At 39.4% G+C, this 18,745-nt stretch overlaps 1 protein-coding gene across 20 annotated transcripts in view; it reads left to right on the top strand.

Moving 5' to 3' along the window:
• Nucleotides 1-18,745, top strand: part of PRRC2C (proline rich coiled-coil 2C) — a 94,271-nt gene that overhangs the window by 46,336 nt on the left and 29,190 nt on the right. For 19 of the 20 annotated variants that reach the window (XM_005653735.2, XM_003130303.6, XM_005653738.2 and 16 more), the window contains exons 13-20: nucleotides 2,512-2,681; nucleotides 3,133-3,385; nucleotides 4,482-4,692; nucleotides 6,346-8,589; nucleotides 10,248-10,456; nucleotides 13,989-14,143; nucleotides 15,258-16,152; nucleotides 16,580-16,665. In XM_005653735.2, the coding sequence (XP_005653792.1) occupies nucleotides 2,512-2,681; nucleotides 3,133-3,385; nucleotides 4,482-4,692; nucleotides 6,346-8,589; nucleotides 10,248-10,456; nucleotides 13,989-14,143; nucleotides 15,258-16,152; nucleotides 16,580-16,665 (4,223 nt within the window). The remainder of the gene's footprint in view (nucleotides 1-2,511; nucleotides 2,682-3,132; nucleotides 3,386-4,481; nucleotides 4,693-6,345; nucleotides 8,590-10,247; nucleotides 10,457-13,988; nucleotides 14,144-15,257; nucleotides 16,153-16,579; nucleotides 16,666-18,745) is intronic. The other variant, XM_005653733.3, reaches the window with a different exon arrangement.

The following is an 18,745-nucleotide window of genomic DNA, read 5'->3' on the forward strand; positions in this document are numbered from 1 at the left end:
ATAGTTTTACTTCAATATATTTTCTGTTGTGGAAATTTTTTTGACCTCAAAACCCAGGCTTTTTCTATAAAACCTTGCCACTTGAAATTATAAAGCTATTTAAAATTTTGCTTCAAGTTTTTATGTTCTGGGTTATGTTTGAACTCGGTCCTTAATGTAACTATAAAAAGAGTAAAAAAAAAAAAAAGAGAGATACAACCAGTGTAGATTATTTGTTTAGTTTATATTAAACATTCTAAAGCTAGATATTGATAATGGCCTTTTATTATACATTATAAGCACTTTGCTCAAAACACTCAAAAAAGTAAAGTAAAATTCTCACCACAGAAATGAAAAACATTGGTATGCTTTAAAACTGATGAATTCCGAAAGAGAACAGCCTTAGGGAATCTCATTCACAGTTAATGAGAAAGGACCATGGATTAGAAATAAGGAAATTGGAGTTGATATAGTGACTCAGCGGAAATGAATCTGACTAGCATCCATGAGGATGCAGGTTCGATTCCTGGTCTCAATCAGTGGATTAAGGATCTGGCATTGCCGTGAGCTGTGGTGTAGGTCCAAGACTTGGCTCAGATCTGGCATTGCTGTGGCTGTGGTGTAGGCCACTGGCCTTGGAACCACCATATGCCGTGGGTGTGACCCTAAAAAGCAAAAAAAAAAAAAAAAAAAAAGGAGAGTGAGAAATAAGAGAATTCAGTTTAGTCCAAGTTCTGCTAGTAAATACATTCATTGACCCTGATTAATTAACTGTGATGACCATATGTACATAAATTAATTCTGGTTTTGTTTTTAATAATCATGATTTAGTGGCACTTTTTTTTTAAACTCAGTGAATTTTATTATATTTATAGTTGTACAACAATCATCACTTTAGTGGCACCTTTATCTTCATTCACATTTTATGTGTCTTCTGATGGCAGTTTAATTTTAGCTAGGTTTATCAGTGAGATTTACTCTTGATTTTTAAGTGTTTCACCTACTTGGCTCTTTTCCCTCCAAGATTTTATTATTATTATAATTATTTATTATAACATTCTTAATATTGAATATAATACAAAGTGTGATTTGTGATTCTTTACTGCATTGTTTTACATTGGCATTACATTAGATTTCCTTTTAAAAATCCAACCCTAGGGAGTTCCCGTCGTGGCACAGTGGTTAATGAATCCGACTAGGAACCATGAGGTTGCGGGTTTGGTCCCTGCCCTTGCTCAGTGGGTTAACGATCCGGCGTTGCTGTGAGCTGTGGTGTAGGTTGCAGACGCGGCTCGGATCCCACGTTGCCGTGGCTCTGGCGTAGGCCGGTGGCTACAGCTTCGATTCAACCCCTAGCCTGGGAACCTCCATATGCCGCGGGAGCGGCCCAAGAAATAGCAACAACAACAACAAAAAAGACAAAAGATCAAAAAAAAAAAAAAAAAAAAAACCCAACCCTAATTCTCTGAAAAAAGAATTTATAACATGCATAGTGACAAATGACATTTTCTAGAATGAATATAGCTCTGTTTTTTATTTATTTTTTGCCTTTTAGGGCCACCTTTGGCATATGGAGGTTCCTGGGATAGGGGTCTAATTGGAGCTATAGCTGCCAGCCTATGCCACAGCCACAGCAACACCAGATCCGAGCCAGGTCTGCAACCTACACCACAGCTCACAGCAATACCGGATCCTTAACCCACTGAGCAAGGCCAGGGATTGAACCCTCAGCCTCATGGTTTCTAGTTGGATTCGTTTTTGCTGCATCCTGACAGAAACTCCAAATAATGATTTATATTTGAAAATAGCTAGTGATCAACCTGTTGTCATCAGATTTTGATTCATTAGTTTTCTTTATAGATAATCCCTTGACCAAAAAATATTTTTAAATAAACCAGTATATTTTATTTTATTTTTATTTTTTGGCTTTTTAGGGCCACACCCATGGCATAAGGAGGTTCCCAGGTGAGGGGGTTAAATCGGAGCTGCAGCTGCTGGCCTATGCCACAGCCACAGCAACACAGGATCCTAAACCACAGCTCACAGCAATGCTGGATCTTTAACCCAATGAGTGAGGCCAGAGCTCAAATCCGTAACCTCATGTTACTAGTCAGATTTGTTTCTGCTGCACCACAGCGGGAACTCCCAGTATGTTCTATTTTAAATATTTATAGGCCATTTGTTTTTTCATGTAAGCCCTAGTGCACCACAAGAAAATGTTGACGGTAGTGTTAATATTTACTGAAACAATGAAAAATAGGTAGTATTTGAAGTGGTTTATTATAACAAAATATCAAATACAGACTTTTGTGTGGTAAAGCATTTGGGCATGTGATTTCTGTCAATGTAATATTACCTCGTTGATAATTACCACTGTCAAAACGCAAAACAGTGTTTAAGAGTAAAGGATGCTTTTCTTCCTCATTAACTTTTAAAACACGTCAATCTAATAATTTTACTCTAATACGAACATCGTGTATTTGATAAGTATCATAGATGAATATCATTATCTTTCACTTTGTCTTTGGGCAGAGGATGACCCAGTTTTCTCTAGACAAGACAGCAATCGCAGTGAAAAAGAGACCACTCAAGCAGCACATGAAGCAGAACCAGAATCTGGATCTCAGCCTCGGCCTGCTGTATTATCTGGCTATTTTAAACAGTTTCAGAAGTCTTTACCACCACGATTCCAGCGGCAGCAGGTAACAATAAAAACATTTTATCTTGTACGTGTGATTAAAAAGGTCTGTTCAGTAGTCTGAGAAATAATTTGACATAAAACTCAAAATACACAAAGCACACAAATTTTCTCTGAAAAATTGCCCCTTTTAAATTAATGAAACATTTATTGAAATGGGTTTTACTATGAACTTCTATGTCATTCCTTTTTTTTTTTTTTTTCCTCTTTCTCATTAAAGAGACCTTCTTCCTTTTTAGGAAATGGTTTCTGTAGTGTAACTAATGAGTAATTAGTTGCTTAAGTCAAGTATAAGGCAAAATGTTATAACTTTTTTTGTTCTTTTGTCTTGCTCCTTCTCACTATCAAGTGTATTTTGAATTCTTTTCCCTCCATGATTCAGAAAAGCATATTTTCTGATATGATTGGTTACATTAATGTTTCGCATGTCTCAAGATGTTGGATCCTTTTTTAAGGAACAGATGAAACAACAGCAGTGGCAGCAGCAGCAGCAGCAGCAAGGTGTACTTCCACAAACAGTTCCTTCACAACCATCTAGTGGTGCTGTCCCTCCACCGCCACACAGACCTCTCTACCAGCCCATGCAGCCTCACCCTCAGCATTTGGCCTCTATGGGTTTTGATCCAAGGTGGCTCATGATGCAGTCATATATGGATCCACGCATGATATCAGGTAGACCAGCTATGGACATTCCACCCATTCATCCTGGTGAGTATATATATATATATATATATATATATTTTTTTTTTTTTTTTTTTTTTTTTTTTTTGGTCTTTTTAGGGCTGCATTTGCGGCATATGGAGGTTCCCAGGCTAGGGGTCCAGTCGGAGCTATAGCTGCCGGCCTATGCCAGAACCACAGCAACACCAGATCCAGGCCACATCTGCAATCCACACCACAGCTCACGGCAATGCTGGATCCTTAACCCACTGAGCAAGGCCAGGGATTGAACCTGCAACCTCATGGTTCCTAGTCAGATTCGTTTCCACTGTACCACAATGGGAACTCCCAAAATACTATATTTTCTCTTTTACAGATATCATTTAAAAATTTTCAGATGGAAAAGTATCTACTATCTTACAGTATCTATTTTTCACTACATTGTTTTTGTTATTTTAAGTGTTTCAGCATTTGAATTTTGTCCATGTTATATATTAACAGCTTTCCAACTTTTTCTGTCAGCATACCACTTGAGTTTCCTAACAGGTTATCGATAAACAAATAAATTAGCAGTCTTTATCACAATAAACCCAGATAATCCATTACCAAAATGGTATTGAGGAAAATTTAGTGATGATAAAAATATGATCACACATCCCATCTTGATTTTAAAATTTAAACTGAAATTTTAAAATTTAAGAGGCATAATTTAACAAGTTAATGGGAGTTTTCTTAGAAACTGTTTTCTCTGAACATGATCACTGTTAGTATAGTTCTCATAATATTTAACATGCATAGATTCAGAATGCTTGTTACCCGATTTTTATAGGCATTTTCTTTAAAGTAAAATAAGCTACTCTTGTGGTTTTGCTTGTTTTGCTTCCTTCCTAAATTTTTAAATCTCTTTAACAGCAACAGTAAAAATCTCATTCACAGAAAAACTCCATAGTTTTTGCTGATTATTTTATGAGTTAATCAGTTTTACTTGGCAAAAAGTTTCTTTGGTTTAAGAGTAGAGAATTCCAAAGAGTGAGTAATTAATAACCTAGAATAATTAATAACCTAGTGTTTATAATGATGTTTCCTTTGTTCCACCTACTCCTCCCCCCTAATATCTAATATCTTTTTCTGACCTTTTGTATAGGAATGATTCCACCTAAGCCATTAATGAGAAGAGATCAGGTGGAAGGAACACCGAACAATTCTGAGTCATTTGAGCACATAGCTCGAACTACAAGAGATCATGCTATTTCCCTCTCTGAGCCTCGTGTGATGTGGGGGTCAGATACCTATCCTCACACTGAGCCTCAACAGGCCACTACTCCCAAGGCGACAGAAGAACCTGAGGATGTCAGGTAATTATTTATTAGGAGACCAATAGAATATTGTGGGAAAATGAAAACTGTAGCCTCCTTGAAGATCATTCTGTTTTGGGACTGAGCCACAGATCAGATTTTCTCCATTTAGTATGCCTCATTTCATTTTAGGACATACATATTTTCTTTTTTTTTTTTTTTTTTTTTTTTACTTTTCTGTATTTATTGGGGCATTTTGTAACAGTACTGTACACTTAATTAAATGATGAAACTTAGTGGTGGATGTTAAAAATTGGTGAGATTTTGCTGTTGCTTAGGTGCTTGACATATATTAAGGCCAAGTTAAAGACAAATATTAATTTACAGAGTTACCCTGAAGTAGCAAACATTTGGTGATTTCTAATAATTTATAACTGTAAAGTTAGAACTTCTGCCCTTTTATGCAGTGCATTTTATGATGTTTTAAATTTTGATTCAGTGGGTAAGGTAGACTACTCTAGTGCGCTCCGGTTGTAAGTGGAAATTATTAGTTTTGGTGGATTAAAAATTCACATCAGCATTGTCTGAACTTCTTTTTCTTAAGGAATCAGCTTAATTTGTTTTTTGTATTGTTTTTGTTTTGTTTTGTTTTGTTTGTCTTTAGGGCCACACTTGGAAATGGAGGTTCCCAGGCTAGGGGTCCAATTGGAGCTGTTGCCACCGGCCTACACCAGGGCCACAGCAACACCAGATCCGAGCTGTGTCTTTGACCTACACCACAGCTCATAGCAACGCTGGATCCTTAACCTACTGAGCGAGGCCGGGGATTGAACCCACAACCTCATGGTTTCTAGTCGGATTTGTTTTTGCTGAGCCACGATGGGAACTCCAGCATTATTTGTTTTTAAGTGTATAATGCAATATTGTTAACTGTAAGCGTAATGTTGTACAATGGAACTCTAGAACTTTTTTATCTCGCACAATTGAAATTTTATACCCATTTAATTGCAACCCATTTCCCCCTTCCTCCCAGTCCCTGGCAGTCAAAATTCTGTTTTTTCGTGGATGAATATGATTACATTATATAGCATATATAAGTGGGATTGTGCAGTGTTTGTCCTTCTGTGACTGGCTTATTTCACTTGATGTAATGTCTTCATCCATGATGTAGCATATAACAGAATTTTTTTTTTTTTTTTTTTTTTTGTCTTTTTGCCTTTTCTAGGGCCGCTCCTGTGGCATATGGAGGTTCCCAGGCTAGGGGTCCAGTCGGAGCTGTAGCCACTGGCCTACGCCAGAGCCACGGCACCGTGGGATCCGAGCCTTGTCTGCGACCTACACCACAGCTCACGGTAACGCCGGATCTTTAACCCACTAAGCAAGGGCAGGGATCGAACCCACAACCTCATGGTTCCTAGTCGGATTTGTTAACCACTGCGCCACGACGGGAACTCCTTTTTTTTTTTAATGCTAAACATTCAGTTGTATGTATATACCACATTTTCTTAACCCATTCATCTGTCAGTGAACATTTAGGTTATTTACATCTCTTGGCTGTTTTGAATAATGTTGCACTAAATTTTTGTAGCAATATAAAGCTCTTTATGATTAGGATCCATTGTTTTGTTCTTAAATTAGAGGAATCACTTTGCTGTACACCTGTACGTGATATTTTGCCTTGATGGTAACATCTTTGAATTTTCATTTTCATAGACCTGAAGCCCCATTGGATCAGGAACAGATAACTGCTGCTTATCCTGTAGAACACAGTCAGTTAGAGGCTCATCCAAAAGCAGACTTCATCAGAGAATCAAGTGAGACAGAAGTTCAAAAGTTTTTAAGCAGATCAGTGGAGGACATTAGACCTCACCATACTGACACAAATAATCAGTCTGCTTGTTTTGATGTATCTGATCGAAAGACTATATCCACTCCTCAAGAAGAGCGAATTTCATCTGGAGAAACTCAGCCTGCCCGGAAAAGAAGTGTTTCCCATGGATCTAACCATACTCAAAAATCAGAGGAGCAGAGAAATGAACCATCTGCAAGCATTCCTAAAGTAACTGGCAGGTGCCTTGATTCAAAAGAACCAGCAGAAAGGCCAGAGGAAAAACCAAAAAAAGAGGGCTTTATACGATCTTCTGAAGGACCAAAACCTGAAAAACCATATAAGTCTAAATCAGAAACTCGTTGGGGCCCAAGACCAGGCTCTAACAGAAGAGAAGAAGGTAATGATAGGCCCGTGAGAAGATCAGGTCCTATTAAAAAACCTATACTTAGAGATATGAAAGAAGAACGAGAGCAAAGGAAGGAGAAAGAAGGAGAAAAGGGAGAAAAGGTCACTGAAAAAATTGCAAAACCTGAAAAGACAGAGAAGAAAGAACCTCTTCCTCCTCCCCCACCACCCGTGGCTCCAGTTCAGCCACAGTTGGTTCCACCACCACCTCAGCCAGAATCAGAGAAATTTCCTTCAGTGGAAACTTCAACACTGGTGCAAAAGCCACCTCAAGATACTGAAAAAGCTTTGGAACCTGTAAGTAATGTTGAAGTAGAGCCAGCAGCTAAAACTGTAAACCAGCAAACTGTCTCAGCACCAACGGTCAAGGAAGAAAAGCAACCAGAAAAAATCAGCAAAGACCTTGTTACAGAAAGAACTCGACCAGATTCAAGACCAGCAATTAAAAAAGAATCAACTTTACCCCCTAGGACCTATTGGAAAGAAGCAAGAGATAGAGATTGGTTTCCAGATCAAGGATACAGAGGTCGAGGCCGAGGTGAATATTACTCCAGAGGGCGAAGCTACAGAGGCTCTTATGGAGGGCGTGGGCGGGGCGGTAGAGGGCACACTCGAGATTATCCTCAGTATAGAGACAGTAAGCCACGAACGGAGCATGTGCCCCCAGGACCTCTCAGGCAGCGAGAAGAAAGTGAAACACGAAGTGAGAGCTCTGATTTTGAAGTTGTTCCCAAAAGAAGAAGGCAGCGTGGCTCAGAAACTGACACAGACAGTGAAGTTCATGAAAGTGCAAGTGACAAGGATAGTTTAAGCAAAGGTAAACTTCCCAAAAGAGAGGAACGGTCTGAAAACAAAAAACCTATAAAGCCTCAATCTTTCAAGCCTGAAAATCATGTCCGAATAGATAATAGACCTCTAGAAAAACCTTTTGTAAGGGATGATGATAAATCTAAACCAGGCTTCCTTCCTAAAGGAGAACCTACAAGGCGAGGCAGAGGGGGAACATTCAGACGTGGTGGAAGGGATCCTGGAGGTCGCCCGTCACGCCCTTCCACCTTACGAAGACCTGCCTATCGGGACAATCAGTGGAACCCAAGGCAGGCAGAAGTTCCTAAACCAGATGATGGAGAGCCACCAAGAAGACATGAGCAGTTTATTCCTATACCAGCAGATAAACGGCCTCCAAAATTTGAGCGAAAATTTGACCCAGCTAGAGAGAGGCCCCGAAGGCAGCGTCCTACCAGACCTCCAAGGCAAGATAAGCCTCCCCGATTTAGACGGCTAAGGGAGAGGGAGGCTGCTTCTAAAACCAGCGAGGTGGCAGTGCCTACAAATGGTACAGTTAATAATGTAGTTCAAGAACCAGTTAATACTGCTGGGGATATTTCTGGAAATAAGACACCAGACTTATCTAATCAGAACTCTTCAGATCAGGCAAATGAAGAATGGGAAACAGCTTCTGAAAGCAGTGATTTCAATGAGAGGCGCGAAAGGGATGAAAAAAAAAATGCTGATTTGAATGCACAGGTGGTTGTAAAGGCTGGAGAGAATGTTTTACCTCCAAAAAGAGAAATAGCAAAGAGAAGTTTTTCTAGTCAGAGACCTGGCATAGATCGCCAGAATCGGCGTGGCAATAATGGTCCACCCAAATCCGGAAGGAATTTCTCAGGTCCTAGAAATGAAAGGAGAAGTGGCCCACCATCAAAAAGTGGCAAGCGAGGGTGAGTACTTTGTTTTAGATATTATTACTTTTGCACCTTCAGGGAAGCTGAAAGTAGCCTTCTTGGTTGAACTGTGCAACCAAGTCTGTAGAGGGCCAGTTTTTTTCCAGTTTTGAAAGTGTAAGGGTGCTTAAGAAAGAGGTTAGTGTGTCTTAGCAGCCTTTGTCTGTTTTTAAATTTCCCAGAAGAGTCTTCTTAGGAATTTTTAGCTTTGGGAAAATCTACGCACCTAGTGTGGGACACATACAGTGTCTTCCATTTGGTAAGTCATACTGGTAAGTAAGCCTGCCTTTCTTGGCTTCGCTTTGGTAGACTGTGGTGTTCACAGGTGTCCTCTGGGACTTACAAATTAATGTTTTAACCTTATACTTTGTCACTCTTATCAGTTTCTAGAGAGTGAATGTTGAAACTTATATAAATTATATTCCCCTCTCACATTGCAAACCTACAATAAATGATACAGCTGAGAGGGCTAGAAAGCAAAGTCCTGCCCAACCACCAAGTCTACTGATAACATAAATACGATGCCACTGTAATTTTTAAAGATTTGTTAAGAAGAATTTTTCTAACCTATGCTAAACTTGGTCTGTTCTTTTTAAATATTAAAGCGTTTGTATAGTTATTTTTTTAATATATTTTTTTAGTACTAGGTAGCATTATAAAGCATTATTCCTAGTTTTAAATCTAGGCTCTGGTACTTACTGGTTGTATAAACTCTGCTTCCTCACCAGTAAAATGGAGAGAAAGTAATAGTACTTATAAAAAGAGAGTTCCTTGATGATTCAGTGGGTTAAGGATCTGATGTTATTACTGCTGTGGCACAAGGTAGATTCCTGGCATGGGAACTTCTGCGTGCTGTGGGTGTGGCCAAAAAGAAAATGCATGAAGGTTTAGTGACATATTTTTTAATTAGTTAACAACACCTGATATATAGTAAGCAACTATTATGGTGTACCTCGTTTTTTAAAGACCAGATTCCCAAATTTGCGGCCTAAGCTGGTAAGAAATTTATTCAGACAAAATAATATCTTAATCTGTATTGGTTAGTTACTTACACTTAACATTTGAGGTTACTACATCTGTCAGTGAAAATATTTTTACCTTCTGATAATTCAGAAAAAGGTCCAGGGACGTGATACTACAAGTTGTGTTTCTTGTATAAATAACTTTGGTTTCTGAAGTGAATGGTTTCCATGTTAAAACTTTTAATGTTTATTTTATATATAAATCTGATTGAACTTTTAGAAGGGCTATGCATATTATAAGCATAGAATGCTTTGAAATTTTTTTCATTTGTTGCCCACTAGTTTATACATTGGACTAGCTTGAATTAAAGAAATTTTCTGCAGTAAACAATGTTGATTAGCTCATTCACAATGTAATGGACACAGTAATAATAGACATAATAAGTACCTTTAGGGGATAATTAGAATTCTAGAATTTAATTGCTAAAAAGAACTCTAAGGAGCTAGTCTATCTCCTTTATTGGGTAGCTCAGTCTTAATGAAGTTGTACCCAATAAAAGTCATCAAAGCTTGTTGCTTTTCGAGTTTAGTGTCTTCTATCTCATTGTTATTTCTTCTTAGACTAAACTAAGAGCATTTTTATTTTGTTCAGTTATGTGGAGGTAGTAATATCTCAAATTATTATTTTTGTAGGCCATTTGATGACCAGTCAGCAGGCACAACTGGTGCTGATCCTGTCAATGGCAGCTCTGCACATCACCAGGAAGGAGCACCTAATGGTACAGGACAAAAGAACTCCAAAGATTCTACTGGGAAAAAAAGAGAAGACCCCAAACCAGGCCCTAAAAAACCCAAAGAGAAAGTGGATGCACTCTCACAGTTTGATCTCAACAACTATGCAAGTGCGTCTCAGGTCCCTTTTATCTATGTGTCTGTCTATCTGGCTGTTAAATTTAAGTAAATACTATAGTTAAAGAACTCACAAACAGTTGGGGAGTTCCGTAGCCTGGGAACCTTCACATGCCTCGGGTGCGGGCCTAAAAAGACCAAAAAAAAAAAAAAAAACCCCAAAACAACAGAGCATTAGACTTCAAGGTAGAGATAGAGGCTGGTTATCAATCACTGATATAGATTGAATTGAAATAATGCCAGCTTTGACATAGCCTTGAAGTTTAATAAAATTCTTATTAAAGAAGAGTTCCCTCATGGTGCAGTAGGTTAAAGACCTGGGCATTGTCACTGCAGTGGCTGGGGTTGCTGCTATAGTGTGGGCATAATTCTTGGCCAGGGAACTCCACATGCCATAGGCATGACCAAAATAAAATACTTCTCATTAAAGATAATCCACAGAGTTTCACTGTTTTTACTCTTAATACTCTTCTTTCAGTGTTAGAGATGTAGATGAGAATTTTCTTTCATTTAGTTGATATATACTAAATGTTAAATGGGCCCAGGACCTTGGCATTATTATCTCTAGACCAGCGGTTCTCAAAGTGTGGTCCTCAGACCATCAGCACAACCTGGAAATTTGTTAGAAATAAAAATCCTCGGCCCTACCCCAGACCTACTGAATCAGAAACTCTTGGAGTGTGAAGCAGTCTGTCTTTTAACAAGTTCTCCAGATGATTCTGATGCATGCAAACTTTTGCGAACTAATTTTAGATTACTGTTTTAGGATTCACATGAGAAAGAAATCAACTTATCTTGATTGCATGTTTTAAGAATTTTTAGATATTTAGAGCTCTTGTTCTCAATAAGGAGGATTCTGCACCCCAGGGGACATTTGGCAGCCTCTGTAGACTTGGTTTTTTTGGTGTTTTTGTTTTTTGTTTTTTTGTCTTTTTAGGGCCACACCCACAGCATATGGAGGTTGCCAGCCTAGGATTCCAGTCAGAGCTATAGCTGCTGGTCTACGCCACGGCCATAGCCATGCAGGATCCGAGCCGTGTATGAGACCTGCACCACAGCTCGTGGCATCGCTGCAGCACTGGATCCTTAACCCACTGAGAGAGGCCAGGGATCAAACCCACGTCCTGTCCTCATGGATGCTAGTCGGGTTCACAAACCACTGAGCCATGACAGGAACTCCCCTCTGTTGATATTTTGAGTATCATTACTGGTAGCTGGATACTACTAACATCTTAGTGGGTTTAGGTCAGGGATGCTGCTAAACATCCTGCAGGGCACAGGACAGCCAGCTCAAAATGTTAAGTGCTGAAGTTGAAAAGCTCAAACTTAGAGCAATTTAAAAAAAATCCATAGGAAGTTTGGATGCTAATCCTATTATGATAGGACTCTTCCATGAGAAGAGTCTAGCATCCATCTAAAACACAACAGTTGGAAAATGACAAGATTACAAAAGTCCACAAAACATGGCAAATTTGTCTTCTCAAATATTTGTTTACTAGTTTTTCTTCTTTCAAACAACTTTTGGAGTAGAGATTTTTCCAAAGTATTATATTACTGTATTAAGACATAGTATAAAAAGATAGGGAGTCTCTTATTTGATGGTGAAAATTGAGCTATTTGTTTTGACTTGTTAATTTTAAGAATCTTATCATAAATCTGAAATATTGGGGTTCAGGACATCTTTGAAATCCTTTGAAATTTGCTCATTGAGATGAGCAAATGATGAGCAAATTCTCCGTTTTATACAGTTAATTTCTCAAATGATTTAAAATACAAGTAGATGTATCATATAAATCAGAATCAATTGGTTTTTTCCTTTAAAATCAAATTTTTATTAGAAAAACGATAATAGTAATAGGTTTGTAAAGAGTAAAAGCCAGCTTTAGGATTTATTTTTTGTTTCCCTGTCAGTGTTTCTATAAATGCATATTTTTAGCTATTTAAAAATTGTTCGTAGGTAGATTCCCCATGACGCACTCCATGGTCATATTTTCTTGCAACCTCCTGCAAGTTAATCACCATTCTAAATTGCTATGTAGCATTCCCAAGTAAATAGCTACCTTTATTATGTGTGTTCCCCAGTGAAAATAAAATGAAAATAATTTATTTGGATTGCCTCACCCTTTTCTCTTTATTGTGTAAACATACCTGCAACCCCAAATCACATCACCTGGACTCTTAACTTTAAGGTACTAGGTAATGGATCTAGATTTCTTATACAGAATTTTGGGGGGGGCATCTTTTTAGGGCCACACCTGCGGCATGTGGGTGTTCCCAGGCTAGGGGTTGAATCCGGAGCTGTAGCTGCTGTCCTACGCCATAGCCATAACAGCTTGGAATCCAAGCTGAGTCTGTGACCTATACCACAGCTCACAGCAATGCCGGATCCTTAACCCACTGAGCAAGGCCAGAGATTGAACCCTGAGTCCTCATGGATCCTTGTTGGGTTCGTTACCTCTGAGCCACGATGGGAACTCCTAGAATAATTTTAACAAGATAGCCAGAATAATTGTTAGACAGTGAGTTGAAAGTATATCTTGAATTATTCTTCTGCTAAGTTATTATGATCTATGCCACTACATTCACATGGAACTTTTATGTATATTGTTTTTAATAGCTAGACATTGTAGACAGTGGTCTACATAAGGTAGAGGTACTGGAGTTGCCATCGTGGTGCAGTGGTTAATGAATACGACTAGGAACCATGAGGTTTCAGGTTTGATCCCTGGCCTTGCTCAGTGTGTTAAGGATCCGGCGTTGCCATGAGCTATGGTGTAGGTTGCAGACGCGGCTTGGATCCCGAGTTGCTGTGACTCTGGTGTAGGCCGGTGGCTACAGCTCCGATTCAACCCCTAGCCTGGGAACCTCCATATGCCTCGGGAGCGGCCCAAGAATAGGCAAAAAGCCAAAAAAAAAAAAAAAAAAAGACAGAGGCACTAAGACTCATTAGGCCAGCTTAGTTCTTAAGAATAGGAGGGATCGAAGAGTGAAATGATTTGACCAAGATCATTTGATTTTTTTTTTTTTTTAAGGCGTTACTGCTACATTGCTTAAGGAAAAAAACATATGTCATTTAAAGTAGGTAGTTTTAGGACTTTCATTTTTAACCTGTTTATGAAATCTTTTCGTAAATATATGAAATCTTCAAATGTTACTAGTGGTTCCCCCTTTTTCTTTTTTCCTTTTTTGGCTACCATGTGTCATACAGAGTTCCCAGGCCAGGGATCACATCCAGTTATGACCTACCCACAGCTAGAGCAATGCCAGATCCTTTAACCCACTGTGCCAGGCTGGGGATCAAATCTGAGTCCTAGAGCTGCAGAGATGCCCCTGATCCTGTTGTGCCATAGCAGGAACTCCTGTTGTTCATTTTATGGTGTGAAAAATGAGTTATCGTATGAGTTATAAGAAGTAGATCTTTGTCTTTTTTTCTTTTATTTATTTAATCACTACTGGACTAAACATTTCTATCTTTTCATTTGGAAAAAAAAAAGAAAATATTTAAATATTTTTCTGTACCCATAGGTGTTGTTATAATCGATGACCATCCTGAAGTAACGGTAGTTGAAGATCCTCAGTCAAATTTAAATGATGATGGTTTTACCGAAGTGGTATCCAAAAAACAACAAAAACGTCTACAGGATGAGGAACGCCGAAAGAAGGAAGAACAAATCATACAGGTTTGGTGTTTCAATTTGTTGGTAGTTATTTAGATTGTTGCCCAGAATATATTAGGAAATGGTCAAGCTTTCATTTCTGTCTACCTAAAAGGTCAAGGCTGTATTTATTATTCAAGTGTTGAGAATGACCTCACTTTTACAAATTTAAGCTCTTTAACCAGAATTGAGGTAAATTTTAAATAGAATACAATCACTGTAGCTCACAATTTGCCTTAGCGAGGACCATCTTTATTTCAAAACATGCGTAATTTGCCCACCTTATTGCATTGCAGAGTTAATTTTAAATTATCTTGGAAATCGAATGAACACACCTGCCATAATATCTAATAACTTGAAGGTTCTTGACCTATACAAGTTTCTGTTGTAATCTAAATTAGTTCATTTAAATACATAGTATGAATCACAGTAAGTTAATTCATTTAAGTCAACCCAAACACCCATTTTGCTAATTGCTAACACAGTACAAAAATAGAGCACATGGGTCATAGTGATAGAGAGCCCTAATAGAAGGCTTAAAAACAGGGAACACTAAAAATCCTATGTGGGTGGGATTTTTAAATTTAATTGAATAATCCTTGGGATTAGATATTTATTTACTTATTAAAGGAAGGTACATTAGTGCCTATATCCTATGTAGCATAATGCCCAGCAACACTCCCAGAATTAGTGTTTCTGTGGCAAACAGGAGTTGAATGAAATCAGTAACTTTTTGTCAGGTGGGGTCGGGTTTTGCTGCCAAGTGATTTAGTGTTGAATTTTTTTTTTAATGTTTTTTATTTTTTCCAATATAGTTGGTTTATAGTGTTCTGTCAACTGTACTTCCTTAATTTTTTGAATTTCAGAATTATGGAAAAAGATTGTGGACCTATAGATCAAGAATGTATAATACATATTTGTCTTTTTTTTTTTTTTTTTTCCCAAATAGCATCTTGGCTTCTTGTAATTAAAATCTCATTTAGCAACCTTGACATTTTTATTCTGTCGGGGACTTATTTTGAAAAGTAAAAGTGCTAAATTAGTATGTAGCTTTGTTGGAACTTCCATTCATGAACCATTATTTTCAGCTTTGTTATTGACCAAAAAAAAAAAAAATGATTCCTGCCAACTCTTTAAGGTTTGGAATAAAAAGAATGCAAGTGAAAAAGGAAGAAGTCAGACTTCCAAGCTCCCGCCAAGATTTGCCAAAAAACAGGCTACGGGGACCCAGCAAGCACAGCCTCCAGCCTCTGCTCTGGTCTCAGCTCCCGGTCCAGGTTCAACCTCAGCTCCTGTTCCAGCCACAACTTCAGCTCCAGTTCTAGCCTCAGCCCCAGCCCCAGTTCTAGCATCATCCTCGGCTCCAGTTTCAGCCCCAGCTGCAGTTCCAATCTTAACCTCCACCTCTGCTGCACTTCCAACATTAGCCTCTGCCTCAGCTCCAGTTCCAGCCCCAGCCTCCACCTCAGCTACAGCCACAGCCTCTTCTTCAGTTCCAGCTCCAACCCCAATCCTTGCCTCAGTTTCCACATCAGCTTCTGTCCCCATCCTTACCTCAGCCTCAATTCCCATCCTTGCTTCAGCCCTAGCACCAGCTTCAGTTCCATCTCCAGCTGTCTCAGCCCCAACTGTCCCCACATCAACCCCAGCTGCCCCTGCCTCAGCCTCCACTACCCCTGCCTCACTCCCAGCCCCAACCCCAACCCCAGCCCCAGCTCCAGCAGCAGCCCCAACCCCCGCCTCCACCCTAGTCCAAGTCCCAGCACTTCCCCCAGCTCCAGCCTCCACTGCCCCAGGCCAGACTCAGGGACAGATTCACAAAACAGTCCAGAGTCCGCTGCAGACTACAACACAGTCTTCAAAACAGCCACCTCCTTCAATTAGACTACCTTCAGCTCAGACACCTAATGGCACAGATTATGTCGCCACAGGAAAATCCATCCAGAGCTCACAGTCACATGGCACTCTTAAGACTGAATTATGGGATAACAAAGTGGCCCCACAAGCTGTACTGAATGACATCTCTAAGAAATGTAAGTATGCAGCAAAAAGTGAGGGTGGGGGAATGGCATGGGAATTTGGGGTTTGTTTTCAGTTTTATTTATATACTCACTATGTTCTTTTGTAGCCGTCTCTCTTTTTTTTTTTTTTTTTTTTTCCTTAGTAGGAAGCTGTAGTAGTAATCTTTTCCTAGCTTCCTTCTTAAAGCACTTGTTTTTAAGAAAATTGTGTTATACTTTTAACAGACATATTTTATGGGCACAACTTTGTGTTGATAAAACAATGTACAATGCTTTAGGGGGAGTTATGTTTATTTTGTCATGTGAGAATTTCTAAGTAACTATCTGAAAAGTCAGTTGTTTTATTGTATGCTGCCATTAAAAGGCAGGCTTAAATGGATTAAAGATTATTAGCTTCTAAGTTTTAATGGTCACATTTCCATTGGCTTCTCCCTTTCAGTAGGTCCCATTAGTCCACCACAGCCACCTTCAGTCAGTGCATGGAATAAGCCCCTAACATCATTTGGATCAGCTGCTTCATCAGAGGTAGGAATAGACTTAATGGCTTTTGTGGGGTTCCTGTGGCACTTTCCTTTAAAACAGTTTCTCAAACTTTGGCATGCCTAAGAATCACCTGGAGAGCTTCTTCTTCTTCTTCTCCTTCTTCTTCTTCTTCTTTTCAGGGCCGCACCCAAGGCATATGGAGGTTCCCAGCCTTAGGGGGTGGTATCAGAGCTGCAGCTGCTGGCCTGCACCACAGCCACAGCAATGCCAGATCCGAGCCACATCTGTGACCTACACCACAGCCGACATCAACGCTAGATCCTTAACCCACTGAGCGAGGCCAAGGATCGAACCTGCATCCTCGTGGATACCAGTCAGATTCATTTCTGCTGGGCCATGATGGGAACTCCCTGGAGAGCTTATTAAAGTACATTTCTGGGACCCATGCTCAAGAGTTTCTGATTCATTAGGTCTGGGTTGAGGCCTGAATACATTTCTAGTAAGTTCCCAAGTGGTGCTAATCATACTGAATCTCAATAGTTATAAGCTGCTTTTCACCTTTCGACATACATATTAAGCTTAACATTTTAAAAACTGTACTTTTAAGAAAAAAGTCCCTGTGATACGGAGAATATAAGTGCAATTACTATTTTCTGGACTGTTCTACTATATATTTAATATGGTATGAATGTTTGAATAATTAGTATAACTTAGGAGCAGAGTTTACAGGAATTGTACTAACATAATTTCTCAAATGTGTAATTTTGGTAAATAACTGTTTAGACCAGCAATTCTTTTTTTTTTTTTTTTTTTTTTTTTGTCTTTTTGCTATTTCTTGGGCCGCTCCTGCGGCATATGGGAGGTTCCCAGGCTAGGGGTCTAATCGGAGCTGTAACTACCAGCCTACGCCAGAGCCACAGCAACTCAGGGATCTGAGCCGTGTCTGCGACCTACACCACAGCTCACGGCAACGCCAGATCCTTAACCCACTAAGCAAGGCCAGGGATCGAATCCGCAACCTCATGGTTCCTAGTCGGATTCATTAACCACTGCGCCACGACGGGAACCCCCTAGACCAGCAATTCTTCATTGAACAAAAAAAATTTATTGAGCACTTGCAGTGTATCAGGCACTGTCCTAACTTGTGGCCTTACCAAAGGGGGGTGGTGGTATAAAAACAGAATAAAATCCCTGCACTCATGGGGCTTCCATTGCAGTGGGAAGAACTAACAATAAATAACACGATGTATTAAATGGTGATCAGTACTGAGGAGAAAAGCAAAGTAAGGAGGGTGTATAAGGAAATTCCCAGGGATCAAGGTGGCGGAGGAGTAAGATGTGGCACTTACTTTCTCCCACAAACACATTAAAAAAACCATCTAAGTATAGAATGACTGCACAGAACATCTACTGAATGCTGGCAGGAGACCTTAAACCTCCAAAAATGGCAAGAAATCCTCCACATAATGGCTAGAACAAAAGGAAAAAAAAGAGAGAAAGAAAATTCCCAAGGGATGGGAGACAATTTAAAATAAGGCAGCCAGGAAAGGCTACTTAGGTGACATTTGAAACACTTGGAGGAGGTAAGAGAGAGCATGCTGTTTAGTTATCTTAGAAAAAGTGAGTTCCTTGGTACAGAGAATAGCAAATACAAAAGCCTTGAGACAGAGCATGGCTGGTGTGTTTGAAGAACATCAGGGAGGTCTGTGTGGCTAAACTGAAGTAAGGGATAAAGAGAAAATAGATAAAGTTGGAAAGATAATAGATGGGGGATATGTTAGGGCCTTTGGGAGAGATAGAAAGGCAATAGATGGTTTTGAGAAAAAGATGGGATCTGACTTTTAAAAGACTACTGTTAAGTGGTCTGCTGAGAACAGTCTGGGGGGAGAGAGTCGACATTAGGATGGTGTTGTAGTAATCAAATGAAGATAACTTAAACCAGACCAGGGAAGTGACATTAAAAGAGGTGAGAAATAGTTGGGCTCTGGGGTATTTGAAGATAGAACCCACAGATTCACTGATGGATTAAATGTATGTGAGAAGGAGGCGTCAGAGTTATCTCCAAAGCTTTTGACTCGAGCAGCAAGAAAGGAATAGTTTCCCATCAGTTAAGATTGGGAGG

The sequence above is a fragment of the Sus scrofa genome, chromosome 9 (genome assembly GCF_000003025.6).
Source record: "Sus scrofa isolate TJ Tabasco breed Duroc chromosome 9, Sscrofa11.1, whole genome shotgun sequence".
NCBI lineage: Eukaryota > Metazoa > Chordata > Mammalia > Artiodactyla > Suidae > Sus > Sus scrofa.